Source organism: Mustela lutreola, chromosome 4 (assembly GCF_030435805.1).
Source record: "Mustela lutreola isolate mMusLut2 chromosome 4, mMusLut2.pri, whole genome shotgun sequence".
NCBI classification, from domain to species: Eukaryota; Metazoa; Chordata; class Mammalia; order Carnivora; family Mustelidae; genus Mustela; species Mustela lutreola.
Genome location: NC_081293.1, coordinates 49,982,156 through 50,001,521, shown reverse-complemented (window position 1 = coordinate 50,001,521; position 19,366 = coordinate 49,982,156). Strand labels below are relative to the sequence as shown.

Here is a 19,366-nt window from a genome sequence, read left to right as displayed (position 1 = left end):
AATCCATATCTGAGAGGATTCCATATGGCTCTTTTTAAGAAGCTCTTTGACCCAAACCCAACCTTTACTCACTGGCCAAAGGGATGGAGAGGACAGAGTGATATCGACGAAGTGATTATATGCAAACAGCGCCACCCCATGGATTATGAAATTCAGGCCCTTCAAGACTTGTTGGGGCTACCCTTCTCATAGAGGTGACAGACTTGAGGTCCAACGAGGGGCAACCTGCTCCAGGTCAAATGGCCTTTGGGAAGAAAGGCCAAAAGTAGAAATCAAATCTCAATGCAGTGTGCTACACAAATACTTATAAGAACAAAGCAAATGAGATGGTGGCCAGAAGACCAGCATGATGTCTTGGTCAGCATAGCCTTTTTGAAAACCCAGAATTAAATACTAACAGGTTATCTCATATAAAAACTAGCCTTTCAGCTTTCCTTGATAAATCATAAATGGCCACGCTGCAGACACTCTGTCTGGCTAAAAGGGACTGTAGCTTTGAAGCACTGACCCTCTCTGGAAGGAACACAAACTCTTCAAGATGCTACAGTCCCCAGCACTCCCCAATGATCCTGCCTCTTCAGTCTTCACTCTTTGTGGCTCACTCCTGCCCCCTAAGAGGCACCTAAGTTTTTAATTCCTGCTGTAACAAGTACCTTCTGCATGTCCACAACACACAAATCTTGCACTATGTCTCCGCTCTGCTAAAAAAAATCACAGTTTTCTGCTAGATCCTGCCACAGAGAGTTAGCCAATGTCCAGGGACCGGGGCTTAAGGCTGAAGCACAGGTGCCAGGAGGTAAGAACAGACCAAGGCCAGTGAACAGGGCACCGGTGTGTAGTGTGATAATCACTTGTTTATTCACCTCTCTGCCCTCGAGTTGAGCTTCTTCACGGTAAGATGCATGCTTTCTCTCCCCGGCATTTTGCAAAGTGCAAAGAGTAAGCATTCAATGCATGCTGATTAAATAAATGTATGAATGAATGGAGGGCAGAATCTCCTGACTGCTGGGAGCCCACATTAATAGAGAAAATAATCAACTAGGAAACTAAGCAGAGAAAGTTTGGGAGTTGAGCATCAAATCATGCAACAAGATGCCTCTTAACTTGCCCATGAGAAGCAGAAAGATTGGAAAAGAAGGATGTCAAAAGAAATAATAGCAGTGATATGTTCTGGGAATCTAACATTTGCCTCAAATCAATATGCCAAAATGTAAATATAATTCTAAGATCCAGGCAGCACTTTGTCCTTGAGACTCTCCACAGCTCCTGCTACCAGGGGTTTACTCCCCAGAACATGTCTTCAGACTACTCAGATTTGATGTCCCGAGATGAAATATTGACTTGTATCATCAACACCATTGTTTTTGGTAAAGCAAAAGGGGCTTTGCTCCTCCAGTTCTTTGAGTCCTTCTTAGGGCTTTACTCAGTGTCTGCACATGTAACAGACTGGAGCAGGGTAAGAAAGGGGCTCAGGGCAAGGGAGGGCATAAGAAAGAACCAAGAAAGCCTTTGCAGTGTGCTAAACAGCAGCAATTTACTTCTTGGTTTCTAAAATAAAATGTCCCAATATGTCCAAAACAGAAGTCGTTGCTGGTTGTGAAAATAATTACAGGGGAACAGAAATGACTTTTCCCAGAAAAAAAAAGTCACTTGTCACAAAAAGGTCTTAAACCAGCAATCTGCAATAAAACTGTTGTAATAACAAGTTAGATTGCTTTCTTGATAATTATTAAGTAGAGGCCTACCAAATTTGACAATGACATTATATAATGCCTATTTTCTTTTTTTTTTTTTTTACTGCTAGCATCATCTGTTAACTACAGTAGTTTCAACCCAGATGTTCCTGAACAAAGGCTCCTAAGAATTAGAGGCCAACTGTTTCTACCTACCTAGAGGGACATAAATTGTTCTTGCCATTAAATCAGCCCCTTTGACTAGAAAGATTGCTTGCTGATGTGAATCAAGCAGAGAAACCCTTCATAGAGCCTGTACCTTTGAATGTGCTCAAGAAGGGGACACAAAGACGTTGTTTGGGGCTGTTGAAGATGGGTCACCCAGGAGTGACAGCATGAGGAGAGATGAGGTGCCTGCATGGTGGCCTCCAAACTCAGTTCCCCTCCCTGAAGGGTGGGGCCCTCTTCAGTTATCCAGAGGGACCCTGGCAATGTCAGGCTGAAGCACATCATCAGAACAGATGCCCCATGTAAATGCTGTGCATTGGGAAACCAGATCTTTAGCATCTAGGGGCTAGAAGGAAAAAGAGTCACATTTAGGAGCTTTGATTTAAAATGATAGGCTCTTGAAATGGAAACATCTAGTTAAAGGAAATTTTTTTTTTTTAAGATTTTATTTATTTATTTGACAGAGAGAAATTACAAGTAAGCAGAGAGGCAGGCAGAGAGAGGAGGAAGCAGGCTCCCTGCCGAGCAGAGAGCCCGATGCGGGACTCGATCCCAGGACCCTGAGATCATGACCTGAGCCGAAGGCAGCGGCTTAACCCACTGAGCCACCCAGGCGCCCTAGTTAAAGGAAATTTGAACCAGCAGGATTTATAAGACTCAGGAGCAAGAAAAAAGGAAGTGATTTAAAATGCTCGCGGGTATGTTGTTCGGATTTCATTTCCCAATAGCTCTGATAGAGGTGGGGTGGGGAAGGCTTCGGCACAGCCCTGCCCACACACACACACACACACACACATACACACACACACACACACGCACGCGTGTGCTCCATGCTCACAGTTTCTCTACTAGCACACCTGAGACACTTGAATTTAGAAATAATTATATTCTTTGATATGGACAATTGATATTTGCCTAAAACATGAATAAATGCATTTTAGAAAGCTTTGCTTTTATTAGTAGTCAGAAACAAAATGTAAACTGTGTGTGTGTGTTATGTGTACCAAACATCAAGTCAAGCCCCTAGCATCCCTTTCCAACCAGACTGCCTCCTTGACACTCCTGCAGAGAATTCTAGACATGCCACTATCTCTATAGTCTTTGGTTACAAGTCTTAACAGACTCGAGGGTCATCTGTTTATTCCCTAAGATGTAGGAAGATTACTGGTCATCTCTGGGTCCCTGTAGTAGAAAATAATCATAATCATAATATCGTACTTCCATCTGTGTTCATATATGTTGTCTTAATTACAGTAACCACCCCTCCAAGTAATTGGAAGATAGGGCCAGTTTTTTGAGGAGAAATATTTTTTAAAGACAAGACTTGAGCCCCTCCACAGATACTCATAAAATGCTCTTTTCTGCAGACTGCTTAGATAAATCCATTACATAATAATCAGTTTTGCCAGCTTCTCTCCTCTCCGTGTTCAGATTCAGAAGTCTTTCTCTAAAATCTAATGGTGTCACAGAATTCAAGTGAAACTAGCTGTAGTTTTCATTGTACAGGAGACCGGGCTTTCTCCAGGCGGTCTTGGATTTTCCTCCAGGGGCTTCACTGGAAAGATCTGTCCATGCAAAACAACACAGCATGAAAGCCTGATTTTCTTCTTCATTAGGGGTCCTGTATGCAGGTGGATGAGGGGACAGAGAATCCCCCTCTAGCCCCCAGATGATCTTAAACCAGCGCAGAAGCATCCTTGCACCTGGACTGAGGGCAGGACTCCTGCCGTTTGGCCCAGGAAGATCTGACCGGAGGCCCCCAGGTTACCCAGGCATTAAATATTCCACATGGAATATGAATTTTAACCGCTCCATCAGCTGCAGGGGGACAGAGAGAGACACACTGTATTTTAAATACATCTTTTGTCCTAATCCCCTCTTAGCTGTAAAACCTGATACAATTAAGGTTTTATTTTTGCAAGTGATGAATGACTAATACCCTCAGTGGGAGATTCAGGCCCTGGTAAGTGGTGTTCTTGCAGCCAACTAGACTCAGAACCTGTGGTTTCCTCCTGCTCCTCCTTCCCTATCACTCACTGCTCCCCTCTGCCCTCACTTTCTTATTTGGAGGGAGGGGGGATACAGCCTCACATTTACAGTTCTTATGATAAAAACACTATCGCTGTTTCCCCCAGAAAACATCACATGTCCAAAAAAAAAAAAAAAATCGATTTGTCTCCTTCTCCCATCCAAAGGGGAAATCAGTTTGCTCTCCTTGGAAAATCTCAGAGACCTGGGTGCGGCTCCCAGATTCCTGCCTGCCCACTACTGAGCATTCCCTCTTCCCTCTTTATTCCCTCTCTGAATCCAATCTCCTCAAAAGGCACAGCTCAAGTGTCCTCTCTTCCAGGAAGCCTCTCCTATCACCCCCAGTCTATAGGGAGCTCTCTCTCCCCCTGTAGCTCTCAGCCTTTGTCCTCTAGTAAGTGCACCCATCAAGCACTTATTCCTCAAGCATTTATGGGTGCTTAGTACCCCTTGAGGATGGGTATCCTTTTCCTTAGCCAGAGTGCAAACTGTCTGAAGGCAGCCACGGCAGGGAAACACAGTTCTTTATTCGTCATTATAAGTATTATTATTAATCTTTTAATGTGTATGTACTTTATTCGATCTAATTACAGGTTTCTCTAGATGGTGCCATGCCTGGCACAATGGCACAGATATCCTAAGTTCATGATGTATCTAGTTGATTGGCAGGACTTTTCTAAAGGGTAAGAGTATATATAACCTGAAATGCCACAATGTGTCCCTTTCTTTCTTGTTATTTACATTGTCTGGATGGGGCAGGACAGATGGTGGGAAGAAGAGAGGTGGGAAAAGGAAAAAGGATATTAGCTAGTATTGAGAGATAAGTAATATGTCTATTTCAAGTCCAAAGTCAGGCAGCTGGTCACGATCAAAGGAAGGAGGTATGCAGAAATCAAATATCTGGTCCCAAATGACACATCCACCAAGTAGCTCAAATGCAGGTTTGAGTCTGGGCCTTTGCAATTCCATGGGTCACACTTGGTGACATTAAGGAGCATCCTACTAGGGGACTCATGCAAAAACAAGACCCTTCAGTGGCAACCATGGCCTCATATCCCAGCTCCTCACTTCCTACAGGCTTGGCATTGGCCCCCTGCACCTTTCACAGTCACTTGTTTCCCTGGGGATGGTGGGGAGTGGGAGGGAAAGTGAGCAGGTGTTTTTCTGGTGTTCAGAAACCTTCTCTTCAGATCCCAAAGCTCCTCTGCCTTGATCATACTATCACACAAACCCAAGGGCAAGCCAGCTATGCGACATGAAGGGGAGATGTTCAGAAGTTGCTGGCTCTGAAAAGGAACATCCTAAGGGCATCCTGGGAAAGGTCCCGGACATGCCCACCACGGTCGCCAACAAGATCAAGCGAAATCTTCGAGCGCTGTGTTCTGACTTGTACTGGTTTTCCCTAGGCTTCTTGGCACTTGGCATGGATCTGTTCGCTCCAGCTTCAAGGCTTTCAGTATTACAGGGCTCAGTACCCCAGTGCCTTCTTCCTATACTGATTTGGATTAGGCATGGGAAGAGGGCAGAGCCGTCAGTGGTCCACCTGGTGTGGTCATGTGTAGACTCATCCTACCACCCTGGACGTTGTAGAACACCCCACGTGAAGCTGGAATGATGGCAAGCTTGTGACATGTGGCCCACCTCTAATTCTGCAATTTTGGCTAAAATCGGAGAGAAACATTCCATTGACTGAGCCCAAAGTGGGGAATGAGGGGAGTTTACTCCAGCCCGTGGTGTGGAGGGATGAGGTGAGTGGTGGTGGCGGCAGGAGATGGGGGAGGGGCCCTAGTCCTCAGACTTTGGATCAGAATCACCTGCCTTGCTTGTAAAAAGTACAAAATGGGGGGAGGAATTCCCCCAGATATTAAAATCTAGAGCTGAAGCCTAGAAATCTCTCCATTTAGTAAGCTCCCCAGGAGATTCTTAATTAGGTGGCTTTCATCCAGCAGCTACCCCAAACTGCTCTCAATTATACAGACCCAGCATCAGAACCCTGGCTCCACTGCTTGGGTGCTAGGTGGCTTTGGAGGGGCACCCACATCCTCTGAGTTTAGCGTCCCCATCAGGATAAGCCAGGAACAGTGATATTAACATAAACCACAAGATCGTTGTGAAGATAAAATGAGAAAATGTAAATGAAATATTTAGAAATAATACTGCATTTTGTCTAAATGAGTGACTGGTTTTGGAACAAAGCTGCATCTTCTGCTGATACAGACAGTGAAGCCAAAAGGCTGGTACAGAGAAGTCCAAGGATACAGCTGGTATGGGTCCCACCTGGGCAGGAAAGAACAGCCTTGAAATCTGTAAAAATTTGTAAAAAGCTTGCCTGGTGGGGGGCCTTCTGTCCCTCCTGCCTCCCCCCCCCATTCTGTTCTCTGGGGAAATGACTTCAAAATCCATTCATGGATCCTGTTCCCTTATCTTTTTATGAAACAGTTCTCCTGTGGCCCCTCGGCGGCTCAGTCCGTTAAACATCCAACTCTTAGTTTCAGCTCAGGTCATGATCTCGGGGTCGTGAGATTGAGCTCCTTGCTGGGTGTGAAGCTGCTTAAGATTCTCTCTCTCTCTCCCTTTCCCTCTGCCCCTTCCCACCCCTCTTGCACATACCCTCTCTCTCTCAAATACATAGAAAAATGAAATCTTTAAAAAAGGGGGGGGGCAGGAAAGTCTCTCCCAGCTTCTGAGAAAACTCCAGGCTTTCCTATTCAGTGATCCCACGCTGCAAGGGAGCGTTCTGCCGGCCCAGGGGAAGAGCAAATTTATTTCTTTTCATGCTTTAAGACGTTATTGGCTGCATATTGTTTTAATGCGGCGCATAATTACAGAAACCGCTCTGAAAATCTGTATATTTTATCTGTGCTTTATTGTACCCAGAATATTCCCCAATTCTTTTTTCTTCTACATGAACCGGCTTAAAATATATTTTGGAGTCCTTTTTGTCATCTTGAAATTGAATAGCCAATTCTTACTGTAATGAAAATACTTACGCGCCAGCCTGGTGATATACAGCACTACAGTCTAATTACGGCTGTGCTTTAATTAACCTGAATTGAAGAGTGTTATCATTAAACTGCTGGTAACTTTGAGTTATGGCTTTTCTTTAATTTAAAGTAGAAAACACAGATAATTAAGCCTCCAGATAATCAAATGCTTGAGGAGAGCGTCAATGTTTTGGGATGTTCCTAAATCTCATTAAATGTCCTTTCTTTATTGATCATCCCTACCTCTGCTGTATCATTGTGCTGAACGAATAATAGCACTAAGTTGAACACATTCTCACTCACATCAGAAGTTTGGTTTTTTGGTTTTTTGTTTTTTTCATTCCAGAAGCCGTGTTGAACAAATATGAAATTCTCAGACAACAAGGTGTGTCTGAAAGATACTCTCCTCCTCACAACATGTTCTAAATGGGAAAATCAATCAAAACCAGCAGCCACTGGGGTCCAGCTCCTGAGCTGGCTCCGAAGGGCAAGAAGTCTCACACCACCCAGTGTGTCTGAGTCGGCAAACTCACGGGTCTGCGGGGCCAGGCCTGCAATATCGATGCCCCGGGTTTAAGGCATCAGAGAGGTGAGGACCCACACTTAACCCTTCCTTCTAACAAACTGGAGCCAGTCAGCAGCCGGTGGAAATGCAAGTCCTGTGTTGGCTCCTCAGATACTCGAGAGATGCCAGACATCTCGTTTTTATGTGAATCACCTCTATTTTGAAATATTGGCAACTCACTTGAAGACCTGAAACGCTGAGTGGGGCAAATCTGCGAGTCTGGTGTACCTTGTGGGATCCCAGTTACAGCCTCCACGGGGAGTGGTTCTAACCTTCCAGGTTAACACTCGAAAAATGAACTGACTTCGTTCCCAGGAGCAGAATCAGAGAAGCGGTGGGAATGCAGGCTTCCAAGGAAGCACTCATGGTAGACATACACAGCGGGAAAGCCAGGGAAGATCACCAGTCAAGGAGCACATCTTTACACACCTCCCCAGCTAATGCCCCCTGCACCATAGGACCCCTCTGGGCATTGGTGCCTTTGCAGGGTGCTCAGGCCACCCCTACATCATATAGGAAGCCTCAAGGGTTTGGTTTGGTTTGTTTGTTTGTTTGTTTTAATAGAACCAGCTTCTATTAAAAGTCCTGAATTCTCCCGGGCTTTCTATCCCAGGCAGGCCAAATTCCAAGGTGGAGAAAATCCCCTGGGACAGCCTCAATGTTCCAGGACCAAATGCCTATGAACGGTTAACTTCTTTCTGTGGCAGAAAGAGAAATAGCTCTAAAAGAAAGGAGCACATGGGAGTTACAATAGGGCATCCATTTTCAGAAAATAACTCCTTCCGAATCAATTACCTATTCACTTTTCCAGTCCATTTAGCATTTAAACTTTCGCTTAGAGACAGGGTGAGAAATTTCAGTAAACAGCCAGACCATTTTGGATTGCTTAGGGTCTGGGCCCAGAGACAGAGAGAGTACACCTGCTGTGTTCACTGACAGGAGTCTCCAGGCAAACACCAAGATCCCAGATGCTCCGTCCTCTCTCCGCTGTGCACAGAGCACAAAGCTCTAAGACAGAGGAGCCAAGGGCCCCCAGGACTATGGCCTTCAGACCTTCCCTTCCAGAAGATGGGTTTTGTTTGTAGGCATCCAGACAGCTCAAGGGAACAACTTTTCTTCCTCAGGCTAGTGGGTTCCCAGATTCCCCTTTCTTCCCAGTCTTTATCGGTGAGACTGAGGTTATCAAGTCTTTTGCTGAAGTGTCAGTGGATCGGGCTTGTTGTTTCAGCATTCCCAGGGAGTCTGTGTTTTCACAGGGGACAAAGCCCCTGTTTGACTTACACCCAACATCTGAGATTCTAAGTGGGAAATCTGAGGCATCATCACGATGGAAGTTTCTCGGGTCCTGGAACCCTTAGAACTCTTGAGGCCATATCCCTTAGATGGTCATCCACTTTACTTGGAGAAGCCATGGCAGGCTGGGGCTGCCTCTTGCTCAAATCCCTCCCCCTGAGCCAACACAAGGAGAAGCTAAGCCCTCTCGTTATCATACCATGCCGGTTGTCCGTATAGGGGGCTAAATTACTAAGGGTTATCTCAAGGTTTCCTTCCACGTATTTGGTCCCACATTTCCTCCGCAGATCATGAACGTGCTTCAAATAATGGCTTCTCTGATAGCTCTATTACCTGATTTGACTGGAAAATATTAAAATTCATTTCATCAAGTGGCTAGCAAGATTTGTTTTCATCCTGGTAAAATCAGAGACATGGGTTCCTAGCACCCTTCATAATTGTGTCCTACGTGGCAGAAGCCAAATTCAAGACATGCAGGAAAACTGTAGTGCATAATTTAATGCAAATGATGGATCTAACCATAAGGTTCTCAGAGCTACAGGAAAAAGCAGGGCCAGTGAAATCCCCAAGGCAGGGACCACATACTGACCCACCTTCCTGCTCACCACGTAAGACGGAGTACACAGGATATCCTTGGTAGTTGTTGAGTACCCTGACTGTGTTGGGCAGAGATGAGGTGTCTTTCCTGCAAGGGCCACCTTAAACATCCCTGAGGGCCAAAGAGCACATGGTGAATGTTCACTTACTCACAAACGGTAGGGAAGGACAGACCCACGAAGGCACTGGAGAGATATTCTGTGTACATTTCATTTGAGACTCCTTCCAAGTAATATTTCTGCCACGTGTCTTCCTCAATCTAGGAGAGAAGAACATAGGAGGTTAAGGTATGACAGTACACCATAAAAGGGAAACCAGAGTTTACCATTTGACCAATGAATGAATGCCCTAGTTATGGGATGGCAACAATCTTCAGCAACCAGGAACACAACCACACCATCTACAGCAAGTTTGCTATGACCCTAAGCTCATAGACAGGAAGGACACGTCCTCTAAAGCACCACTCTTTTCTAACCTGTATGATTCCCAAGGGTGTGGAGGCAAAGGCACTCACCCACAATACTGGACCACAGGTAAATCGATACAATTTTTCTAGAGAGCAGTTTTGCAACTGTTAACAAAAAATTGTAAAGTACATGTTCCTTGACACAACAATTTCATTTCAAGTATTCATAGCAAAGAAACAGATAGACATATGTACAAGGACATTTGTAGAACATCCTTTTAATGAGAAACTGGAAATAACCACAAATGGTACATTTTTCAATGAAATGCAAAGAAACAATTAAAAATTATGGTGAGAATGTGTATCTCTGTTCATACAGAAATGATATAAAAATACACGTGACTAAATATTGTTGATAGTCTGACCCTACTTAAAAAAAAAAACAAAAACCTATAATTATCTGAATGCTTGTAAAGCCAAAGAAAAACTAGAAAATCTTTATACCAAAACACTAATCATTGTTATCTGAGTGGTAGAATACTTTTTTCTAGAGATTTCTGTTATCCAAAGACTTTTACAATGACTGTGTGTGCCCATGTGTGCATGCACGCGCGCGTGTGTGTCTGTGTGCATGTGTGTGTGTGTGTGTAAAACAATAAAACAATACGTATATTTCTACTTTGGGGAATAAAAGATCTTTCCAACCACACCCTGAATATCACAAAAAGTAAAATGTAGTTTCAGAGAGGTCTTACTCCAGATCTCATTAAAATGTGTGGGTTTTTAAATTATTTCTAATTAATCAATCTGAAATGGTTTTCTCAACATCCCTCTTCATGCTAAGCACTTCTAGAAGAATTTTACATTGGAATTGATCTTTAAAAATTATAAAGTGAAGAACAACAAGAAGGCTGAGTCCCTCTGGGAGCTCAGGGAGCTCAGGATTCCCAAGACAGGCAGGCTGTGTGGTCCCTGGGAGTCTGCAGCCTCCCACGTGCACCTCTACTGTGTACATAAGAGAGAGGAGATGAGAGCTCTCCAGCCAACAGGAAGTGACTTTTTACAACATCTTGTGCTGATGTTGAATTAAAACTCTTCTTGCCTATGGCCCAATACTCAGTTCACTAGGGAAATGCAATGTTGGAAGTTGAAAGAGACTTGGAAACAGTGGGAAATGAACACCGACCATGTACTTGGTGGCATTCTGGAATACAAAGAAGGCAGGAATCAGTTAGAAATAAATTGAATGCTCCCTGCTTCTACGCTATTTGTCTGCTTTGCGTAAGTCTGGATGATTAGAGTATGGGATTAACCTCATTAGTTTGAGCTGCTTCTAACCTACTCCCACACATTAGACATTAACTATGCAATGCTGCTGGGTATGGGTTGTTTATCTACAAATTGGTCTTCCCCAGAGTGGGGTCCTTAAAAAAAAGGCACTCAACCATTTCTACTGCTAAACTGTATGATTTTTAAAAATTAAGGAATGTGTTTAACTAAGCATAAACTTTTTAATTTCCCTGAATCCTAAGAGTTCAACTTATTTTTTTTTCAAATAATGACCTTTATAAGCAAAGGTCATTAATTCTAATTTGAAGACAGCTTTGTCTGTATTAGTAAATAAACTGAAATACAGAATATTTGGGGTATTATAGTATCATAATTTGTTTTATTGGTAAATAGGATACTTATGTGAGCACTTGCCAATTATAAACCCTCATGGTAGAGCTTTATGGGAAAATAGTATTTTTGAAACAGAATAATTCAGCCTAATCTTTCGGCAGAGATATTCCCTTTTATAATGGGCTATTTGTGTTGCTACTTTTACAGTTAATTTTCAAAAACAGTGAAAACACGAACTTTTATCTCAATTATTATTGACTGTTGGTTGTAATCCTCAGTTATTATAGTTTTAACACGGGTCTTTTAGTTATGGTCAGTATTTTCATGCCCGTGTGTCCTAACATAACTACTCTTTTGACCAAATTTTATTGTAGGTTTATCATTAAAAATTTTTACTAAGCAGAAACAAAGATTTGCAGGATAACAATATTATTCGTGTTTGTTTTGAACACGGCAAATATTCATTAATTCACTTAACAAATATGTATCAAACATATCCAGTATCTCAGGTCCTATTCTAGGTGCTGATTAAATTTTACTTAAACTGGTATTCATTTTCCTATATTTTTCTCTTTGCTGGAAGAAGCACCAGGTATGTCTAGCTACATTATATCTGACCAGATATACCTGACTTTATTGATTTTTTTCCCATATTTTTTTCCTACAGGTTTTGTCTTTGTGGCTTATCTAGAACGCCTAAGGAACTCAATGTCAAAATAACTGGAAATATATACAGAACTGTTCTGGAAAGAAAAACGCCTCTTCTACATCTGTATGTGGATTCTCAAATGGCATCTACAATGTTAGATACAGTAGTACTGAACAGATTCCTCAAATACTGATGGGTTTCAGTTCATTGTTATAAACTTTTAAGTCGCCACATCTTCTTTTTAAAAGGATTTTTTAAATCTATTTGAGAGAGAGGGAGAGAGAGAGAACTAGAGCACACAAGTGTGGGGAGGGACAGGAAGAGGGAGAAGCAGACTCCTCACTGAAAGGAGAGCCCCACATGGGGCTGAATCCCAGGAACCTGAGATCATGACGTGAGCCAATGTCAGATGCTTAACCAACCGAGCCACCCAGGTGCCCCAAGATTCCCTCATATTTAACACTGTTTTCCATACAGGTAAGTCAACATGCTTTTGATGTTTCTGATAAAGGTGTTATGCACACATATACACACACACTTAAAAATGGTTAAAATGCTAAATTTTATGTTATATGCATTTTACCACAATTAAAGAAAATAAACCCGTATCTATAATTGTAAGAGCAGAAGAGTCAGTAATTATAATTAATACTAAGACTTCTTAATCTGTAAGGGCAAGAATGACAAGTTGGATCAAAGACAAGGATAGGCCAGGGACATCAGGAGAACCAGGGAATGAGCACCAGCCTGTGACACGCCATGGGCGTGCACGCCATGGGCTCAGATAGCCAAGCTTCATCATTATCCCAAGGCAAGGCTCAAACTACCTATCACTTTTTACCAAGGTTTACCTTTCTAAGTCTCAAACATGGCCTCTTTAATTTAACTTTGAAAAAGCAAGGATGAAAGTACATATTCCTTTTTCCTCTGTCAGCAGTAATAAAATGCATGCTTTTTATTTTTTTTTTTAAGTGGGCTCCATGCAAGCCCCAATGTGGGGCTTGAACCCAGAACCCTGAGATCGAAACCTGAGCTGAAATCAAGAGTCAGGCCCTTAACCCACTAAGCCACGCAGGCACCCCTGAAATGCATTCTAAAGAACAGAAAAATAAATGTAAAATGTGTTGAGTAGAAAACATCTGTGCTTCACACGAGTGAAAAACGCAGTGAAGGAAGAATCTAGAAAGGGTGGGACAAGTTATTGTCGTTACGATTTCCCTTTTACAAAGGATAATACTGAGGCACAGACAGGTTAAGTTCATGTTCCTAACCACCCACCTTGTCATCTCTTGCTAGAGATGACAGGGTAAATATATAAGGAAGGAGTGGGGCTAGGACTTTAGGGGGCAGGGTGGATTTGCTGCACATAAGTACCGAAGGGGGGAAGACTGGAATCAAAGCTCACCAAGGTCTCAAAATCTTAAACCCTGGAGCCCATGACCTTCTGAGAGGTCGATGAGGAATAACACTAATTTTGAGCTGTGCTGAGAGGGGGGGTGGAGCCTGGCGGCATATGGAACTATCCCAGCCTACAACTTTTTTCCACACTGTCCTCCAGATTTGTGTTCTGCAGATATTTTTAACTGTAATGTAATGTACACACTTCCCAGCAGAAAAATGAAGGAATGGGACCAAAACTGACTTAAGAAAAGGTGCCAAAATTAATTTGCCAGCCATTCAGTAATCAGTCAAAGGCAAAGCATTTCCCAAGGCAGCGATCTCTCCTCTGGCTGTCACATCAAACTCCAGCTGTTTCAGAAGAGCAGAGACGAGCAGATGATGTGCTGTGGCTCTTATTCATCAAATACAGAACCTTCAGCGAGAAAGGAAATTGAGCCATTGGGTTGGCTCCTATACATTTCTCGCTGGCTTATTTATGTTCTCTTCATTATCTAATTTTTCAACCGGTCTAATCCACCCCCCACCCCCCAAGTAAATGGTTGTACACGGATTCATGGGCGGCCAGCTCTAGCATCAAAGAGTACCTTCCAGCTGGAAACAGGAGCTTTGGCTCCAAAGGAAGTAACACCTACTTGATCCTAGATTCTGCATGTGTTACTAATGGTAGGTCGGTAATGACACCTTTTATTTTTTATGCTTTTTCTGATTAGAGTGAAACTGTGTTTCTCTAATGCTAACAGCCCAGTGAATGTGAAAAATCAGCCATCCTGGCTGGGGTAGGCGACAACCATGGCACTTTCTGTTTTCAGCGAAGAAAAGACTCTGAATAACTGTGGTGACTCCAGTCAAAGAATTTTGCTAACATCGATCCCCACATCTGGAGTCGTATAAATAATTCCAGAGATTATCACATACCAATCCTTATTTAATCGAAAAGGAGTACACTGTTTTTACCTAAGTATATTTCTATAATGCACCTCAGAAATAATGGATTAAAAGGAAATGATAACAACCAATGATCATGAGGTTAATAGCTGTAATAAGAAGAGGTAAGTCATTGGGGCACTTGGGTGGCAGTCGGCCGAGCACCCGGCTCTTCATTTCGGCTCAGGTTGTGACGTCATGATTCTTGAAATCAAGCCCCATGGTGAGCTCTGCGCTCAGTGGGGAGTCTGCTTGAGATGCTCTCCTTCTCCCTCCCCCGTACTTCCCACCCCCCTTCCACATGCACGTGCGCCTTCTCTTTCTCTCGCAAACGAATAAACAAATCTTAAAAAAAGATGAAGAGTTGGGTCATGACATACGCACTAACATTGCCCAGCACTAGCAGCAGGAGACTCATGCGTTAGTAGGTATTTGTTGCTTCATTACTTTTTATAATCTATCCAAATTCTACATTAATCTTTTTCCTCTAAAGGATATACAATTTTAAATCATAAAGCTGCTTTAATAAGAACTAACCAGTCACATCTGAACAAACATCTGTACATAGAAATTACATAATACGTTGTCCCTGTCCTTTAGGATGCCCCAGTCTGCAAGAGTGCAGTGACATAAACTGACGGATGTGCCTTAGATCCCATAAAAGCATATTTATTCCTACCAAAAAAAAAAAAAAAAGAAAAAGAAAAAGAAAAAGAAAATGCCCACAGGAAGTGTCAAGCCCTTGACTACAATAATAAACACGGGATCAGCGTTTATAGTCTCGAGGCTGATGAGTGGGTGGTCATTAAAACGTGTGGAGTCATTTATCCCCATTTCTCAAGAGCACGCTCTGTCACTGAGGAAAACCTAATTTAATGTTGCATCTAATCATTTCTTGCCGGAAAGAACAATGTTCAGGACAGTTGAGTGTTCAGGAGTCTTTATCATTGAGCTTTCTGGATTCTCTCTCTCCTCATTTCCTCTATGTTCCAATGTTAACACACGGGCCCCAGTTTTTATCAGCGGGTCCATGGCTATCTCTTTCGCCCTCTCTTTCTCAACATTCTTCAGTATAATGGCAAATCCTGAAATTGACTTCTGGAATTAAAAAACAAAACATTCGTGTCTTGCTAGCTTAGGTAGGTCCCCATAGGTGCCAGAACAGAGAATGCCTCGCTGCACAGCTTTCTGGGGGCGGAGCAAATTGGTGATAAAGTTGAAACCAAAGGAGAGAGGCAGAGAAGAAAGGGAATGAACGGAGATTTGCACCTTCTCAGAATGTGTTTCTTCTCTGGGACAAATTGCACTTCAACGCTGTACTTCTTTGACATGCCCTTCTGAGAGCAGCCCTGGATTTCAGGGCCTCCATAACGACCTGGCAGTCCACAATTATGGCTTATTTCAGATTGCATTCTCCAGAATGTGCAAACAGGACAAAAGGGTTTCAGACTCGTCCAAAGGCTTCAGGACAATGTCAATTAAAACAAATTATTTGGGATTTGATGGAATGCCAGAGAACTGGCTGCCTCAGCACTGAATGAATAAATAAACAACTCCAAAGATTAATTTTGGGTGGACGTGAGCCAAATCTCTTCATCCCAGACTAGTGGGCTGCAGACTATCAAAAAAGATTTCCTCCATCATTATGAGAAAAAAAAAAAAATTAGCCCACATGAGGTATTCTGAGAGAGATTAACACACCACACCACATGCAAAAGTGTAAGAATATATGGCATTTTCCCCACTGTGTTATTACCCCCAACCCAGATTATTCTGAAGACACAAAGAGTGCTAGGGGGATCAGAGCTAAAGGAAAGGCGAGTGTAAAGAACAGCATGAGAAAAGCATTATTATTGGGGCGCCTGGGTGGCTCCGTGGGTTAAAGCCTCTGCTTTCGGCTCAGGTCGTGATCCCAGGGTCCTGAGATCGAGCCCCACATCGGGCTCCCTGCTCAGCAGGGAGCCTGCTTCCTCCTCTCTCTCTGTCTGCCTCTCTGCCTACTTGTGATCTCTGTCTGTCAAATAAATAAATAAATCTTTAAAAAAAAAAAAAGAAAAAAGAAAAAAAAGAAAAGCATTATTATTTAGAAGTGATTTAAGAAAGCATTGCTTATGTGGCTGGAAATTGGTATTTTCTTTCAATACCTAAAAGGCTTCCCTACTCTTTCCCTATTTTTCTCTCTAGCATAGAAAGATGCTTAAGAGATGTAAGAGCCAGTTGAAGGCTGGCCTATTCACTCTCTGTCCGAATAGGACTTGGGTTTTGCAATCTTGCTAATGGTTAAGAACATCCTCATTTGTGCTTCCAATAATAAGGTTCTTAAAATATCACTAAAAGGATTCTAATCTGGGTAGAGCATGCAGGAAGCAAATGTTCTCAGGCAGACGCCCGCTGAGGAACCCTCTGAAGGATGGTTCGGCCCCCCGCACGCAGGATTAACCAGGATGGAGCTTCTCAAACCATGGGAGGTAGGGGGCCTGCGTTTTTGTTTTCATTTCTAAGATCCACTGTTTTTGCAGACTCAAAACTACAAAATCTAAAAGAAACAAATTCTAAAAAGAGAGGGAGAAAAAAAGACAAGGCATGCAAAGTACAAGTCCAAAATTTTTCTCATTCGAATCCACCAATATAAAAATAATCTATCAAATTGCCCTCAAAGTTGCCTAAGAAGTTAACTCCCATTTTCTGTACTTTCTTCCTCGTGGAAGATTAGCCAGTAGTTCACAGCATCCATCCACAGACCCAGCCACAGACAGAGTGCTGGCCTCAGTCTTTCTTTAAGACCTAACTTCCCACAGTTTCCCGCAAGCTTCAGCAAAGTAGAAGTATTCTCAACTAAGATTTCCCACATGAGCTCATCAGAACTTTTTTTTTTTTTAATATCTTAGTTATTTATTTGACAGAGAGAGAGATCACAAGTAGGCAGAGAGGCAGGCAGAGACAGAGAGGAGTAAGCAGGCTCCCTGCTGAGCAGAAAGCCCGATGTGGGGCTTGATCCCAGGACCCTGGGATCATGACCTGATCCGAAGGCAGAGGCTTTAACCCACTGAGCCACCCAGGCAACCCTCATCAGAACTTATTAACAGGTGTTATATCTTGAACATACAAAGTGGAGACAGGGTCCCCCATGAAAAGGTAGGTTATTTTGAGAGCAGTAAATTCTATCTGAATCTTCAGTGCCTAGAATAGTGCATGGTACACAGCAGTAGCTCAATAATATTTGAATAGACGAAAAAAAATTGAGAAGAATTGGATATAAAAAACCAACCTGGGAATTCTTTTTATTTTTTAACAGTCAAAAAAAATTCTATTAAATTCCTCAGAATGTCTTATACATAAGAATCTACAACAACACAACATAAAATGAGCAGAAATGTTTCCAAAATTTTAAAACTGGAATCAATAAAAGGAAATAATTAACAACAACACATTTGAGTGCGATGGCCAGGATCTTAACATGTTAATAGGAGCTGTAAATCTCTGTGGGAGTGGGGGGGAGACGTGGTATTTAGTCACATGACCCTTTATTTCAAGGAGCAGTTCACAGAGCTAGGCAATGCTAATCTAGAAACTTTCCCCATGATTTCCTGTCACTTTGTTTCCCTTGATCCTTCTGTCAGAAATATGTATCTCCATAATATCTCTCCAGCTGTCAAATCTAACTCTTTCGGGAAAGTCGTCATCGGATGCCCCCTCACTGGTGAGGCTTTTCCTCATTTCCCCAGCTTCATGTGCTCCTCCTCGCCTTATTGCGAAACCACACTGAGCCCACCTCTAGGGGGTTTGGAAGGGCTCGCTGAGGTGATCAGTATAGAAAGTCGGGAACACCACCTGGCCCAGAGTAAGCCCTCGGCATGTGTTAACTACCATTAGCTACCATCGTCATATTGGAGTTCTCTGATACTCCATGAGAGCTTCAGCCCAGTGGGATTTTGAAACATGAGCCCCTCCCCTAAGCCCTCAACTTGGTCTTGTCCTGAAAAAGCAACAAAATACCTTCTAAGGTGCCTATATAAGACGTGTTTAATTTATATTTGTTGAACTGAACTAAGCAAGAGAAAACTAGAAAAAGAGACACAGAGAAGCACGCCATTTCCCCAGGCATCTAACCACAAGTAAGCACTGGAAACGTCACAGCGTTCAGTGTTGCACCATGGAATGAACCAATTCTTGCCTCCAAATGCTGAAAAATCCTGTATTCTTAGGTTCTAATAGGGAGCAGGTAGAATTGGGTCATTTTTCAGCTTCCCAGGAAACTTCTTACTAGGAGTGATATTTTTTCTGGAAATTTTTGTCATCACAGAACATCTTGGGCTACTTAACAAGTGACTTACGGCTTTCTAAAGTCTTTTTTTAAGATTATTTATTTATTTATTTGACAGACGGAGATCACAAGTAGGCAGAGAAGCAGGCAGAGAGAGAGAGAGAGAGGAGGAAGCAGGCTCCCCGCTGAGCAGAGAGCCCAATGCGGGGCTCGATCCCAGGACCCTGAGATCATGACCTGAGCTCAAGGCAGAGGCTTAACCCACTGAGCCACCCAGGCACCACGGTTTTCTAAATTCTAAATCCAATAACTTGGAGGCTTATATTCGACAGAAGGAATTCTCCAGCGCTGGTACACTGCCACCCATCTAACTGAAGTTCTTCCTCCTACAAGCTTCGAATCCCACTGCCATGCCTGAGGACAGCAGCCTCCTCTCCACCCTTGTCTCATGACTCCACTCTCTTCCCCATGGGGCTTAGCCTTCTGTCTTCTCCTTGTTTTCACTTTTATGGCTTGCAGTATAGAGTTAAACAACAATCCAACAGGATGTAGACTGAGCCCAGCAAAAGCTACATCTGGCAATCCCATTACTCACAAATTCTAAAATGGAGGCAAAAACAACGGTGGGTTCGTTGGTTGTTTATTTATCTATTTTTTTAATTTCTGGATGAAAAGGAAGGGAGTTAGAAAAGAAAAACATTCAATTCATCACAGGAACTCGCTTTTGAAGA

General features: G+C 42.9%; 1 protein-coding gene across 16 annotated transcripts in view; it reads right to left on the bottom strand.

The window, feature by feature from the left end:
• The window catches only part of KCNMA1 (potassium calcium-activated channel subfamily M alpha 1), a 730,798-nt gene that overhangs the window by 155,447 nt on the left and 555,985 nt on the right, over positions 1-19,366 (bottom strand). For all 16 annotated transcript variants that reach the window (XM_059169794.1, XM_059169808.1, XM_059169795.1 and 13 more), the window contains exon 15: positions 9,518-9,627. In XM_059169794.1, the coding sequence (XP_059025777.1) occupies positions 9,518-9,627 (110 nt within the window). The remainder of the gene's footprint in view (positions 1-9,517; positions 9,628-19,366) is intronic.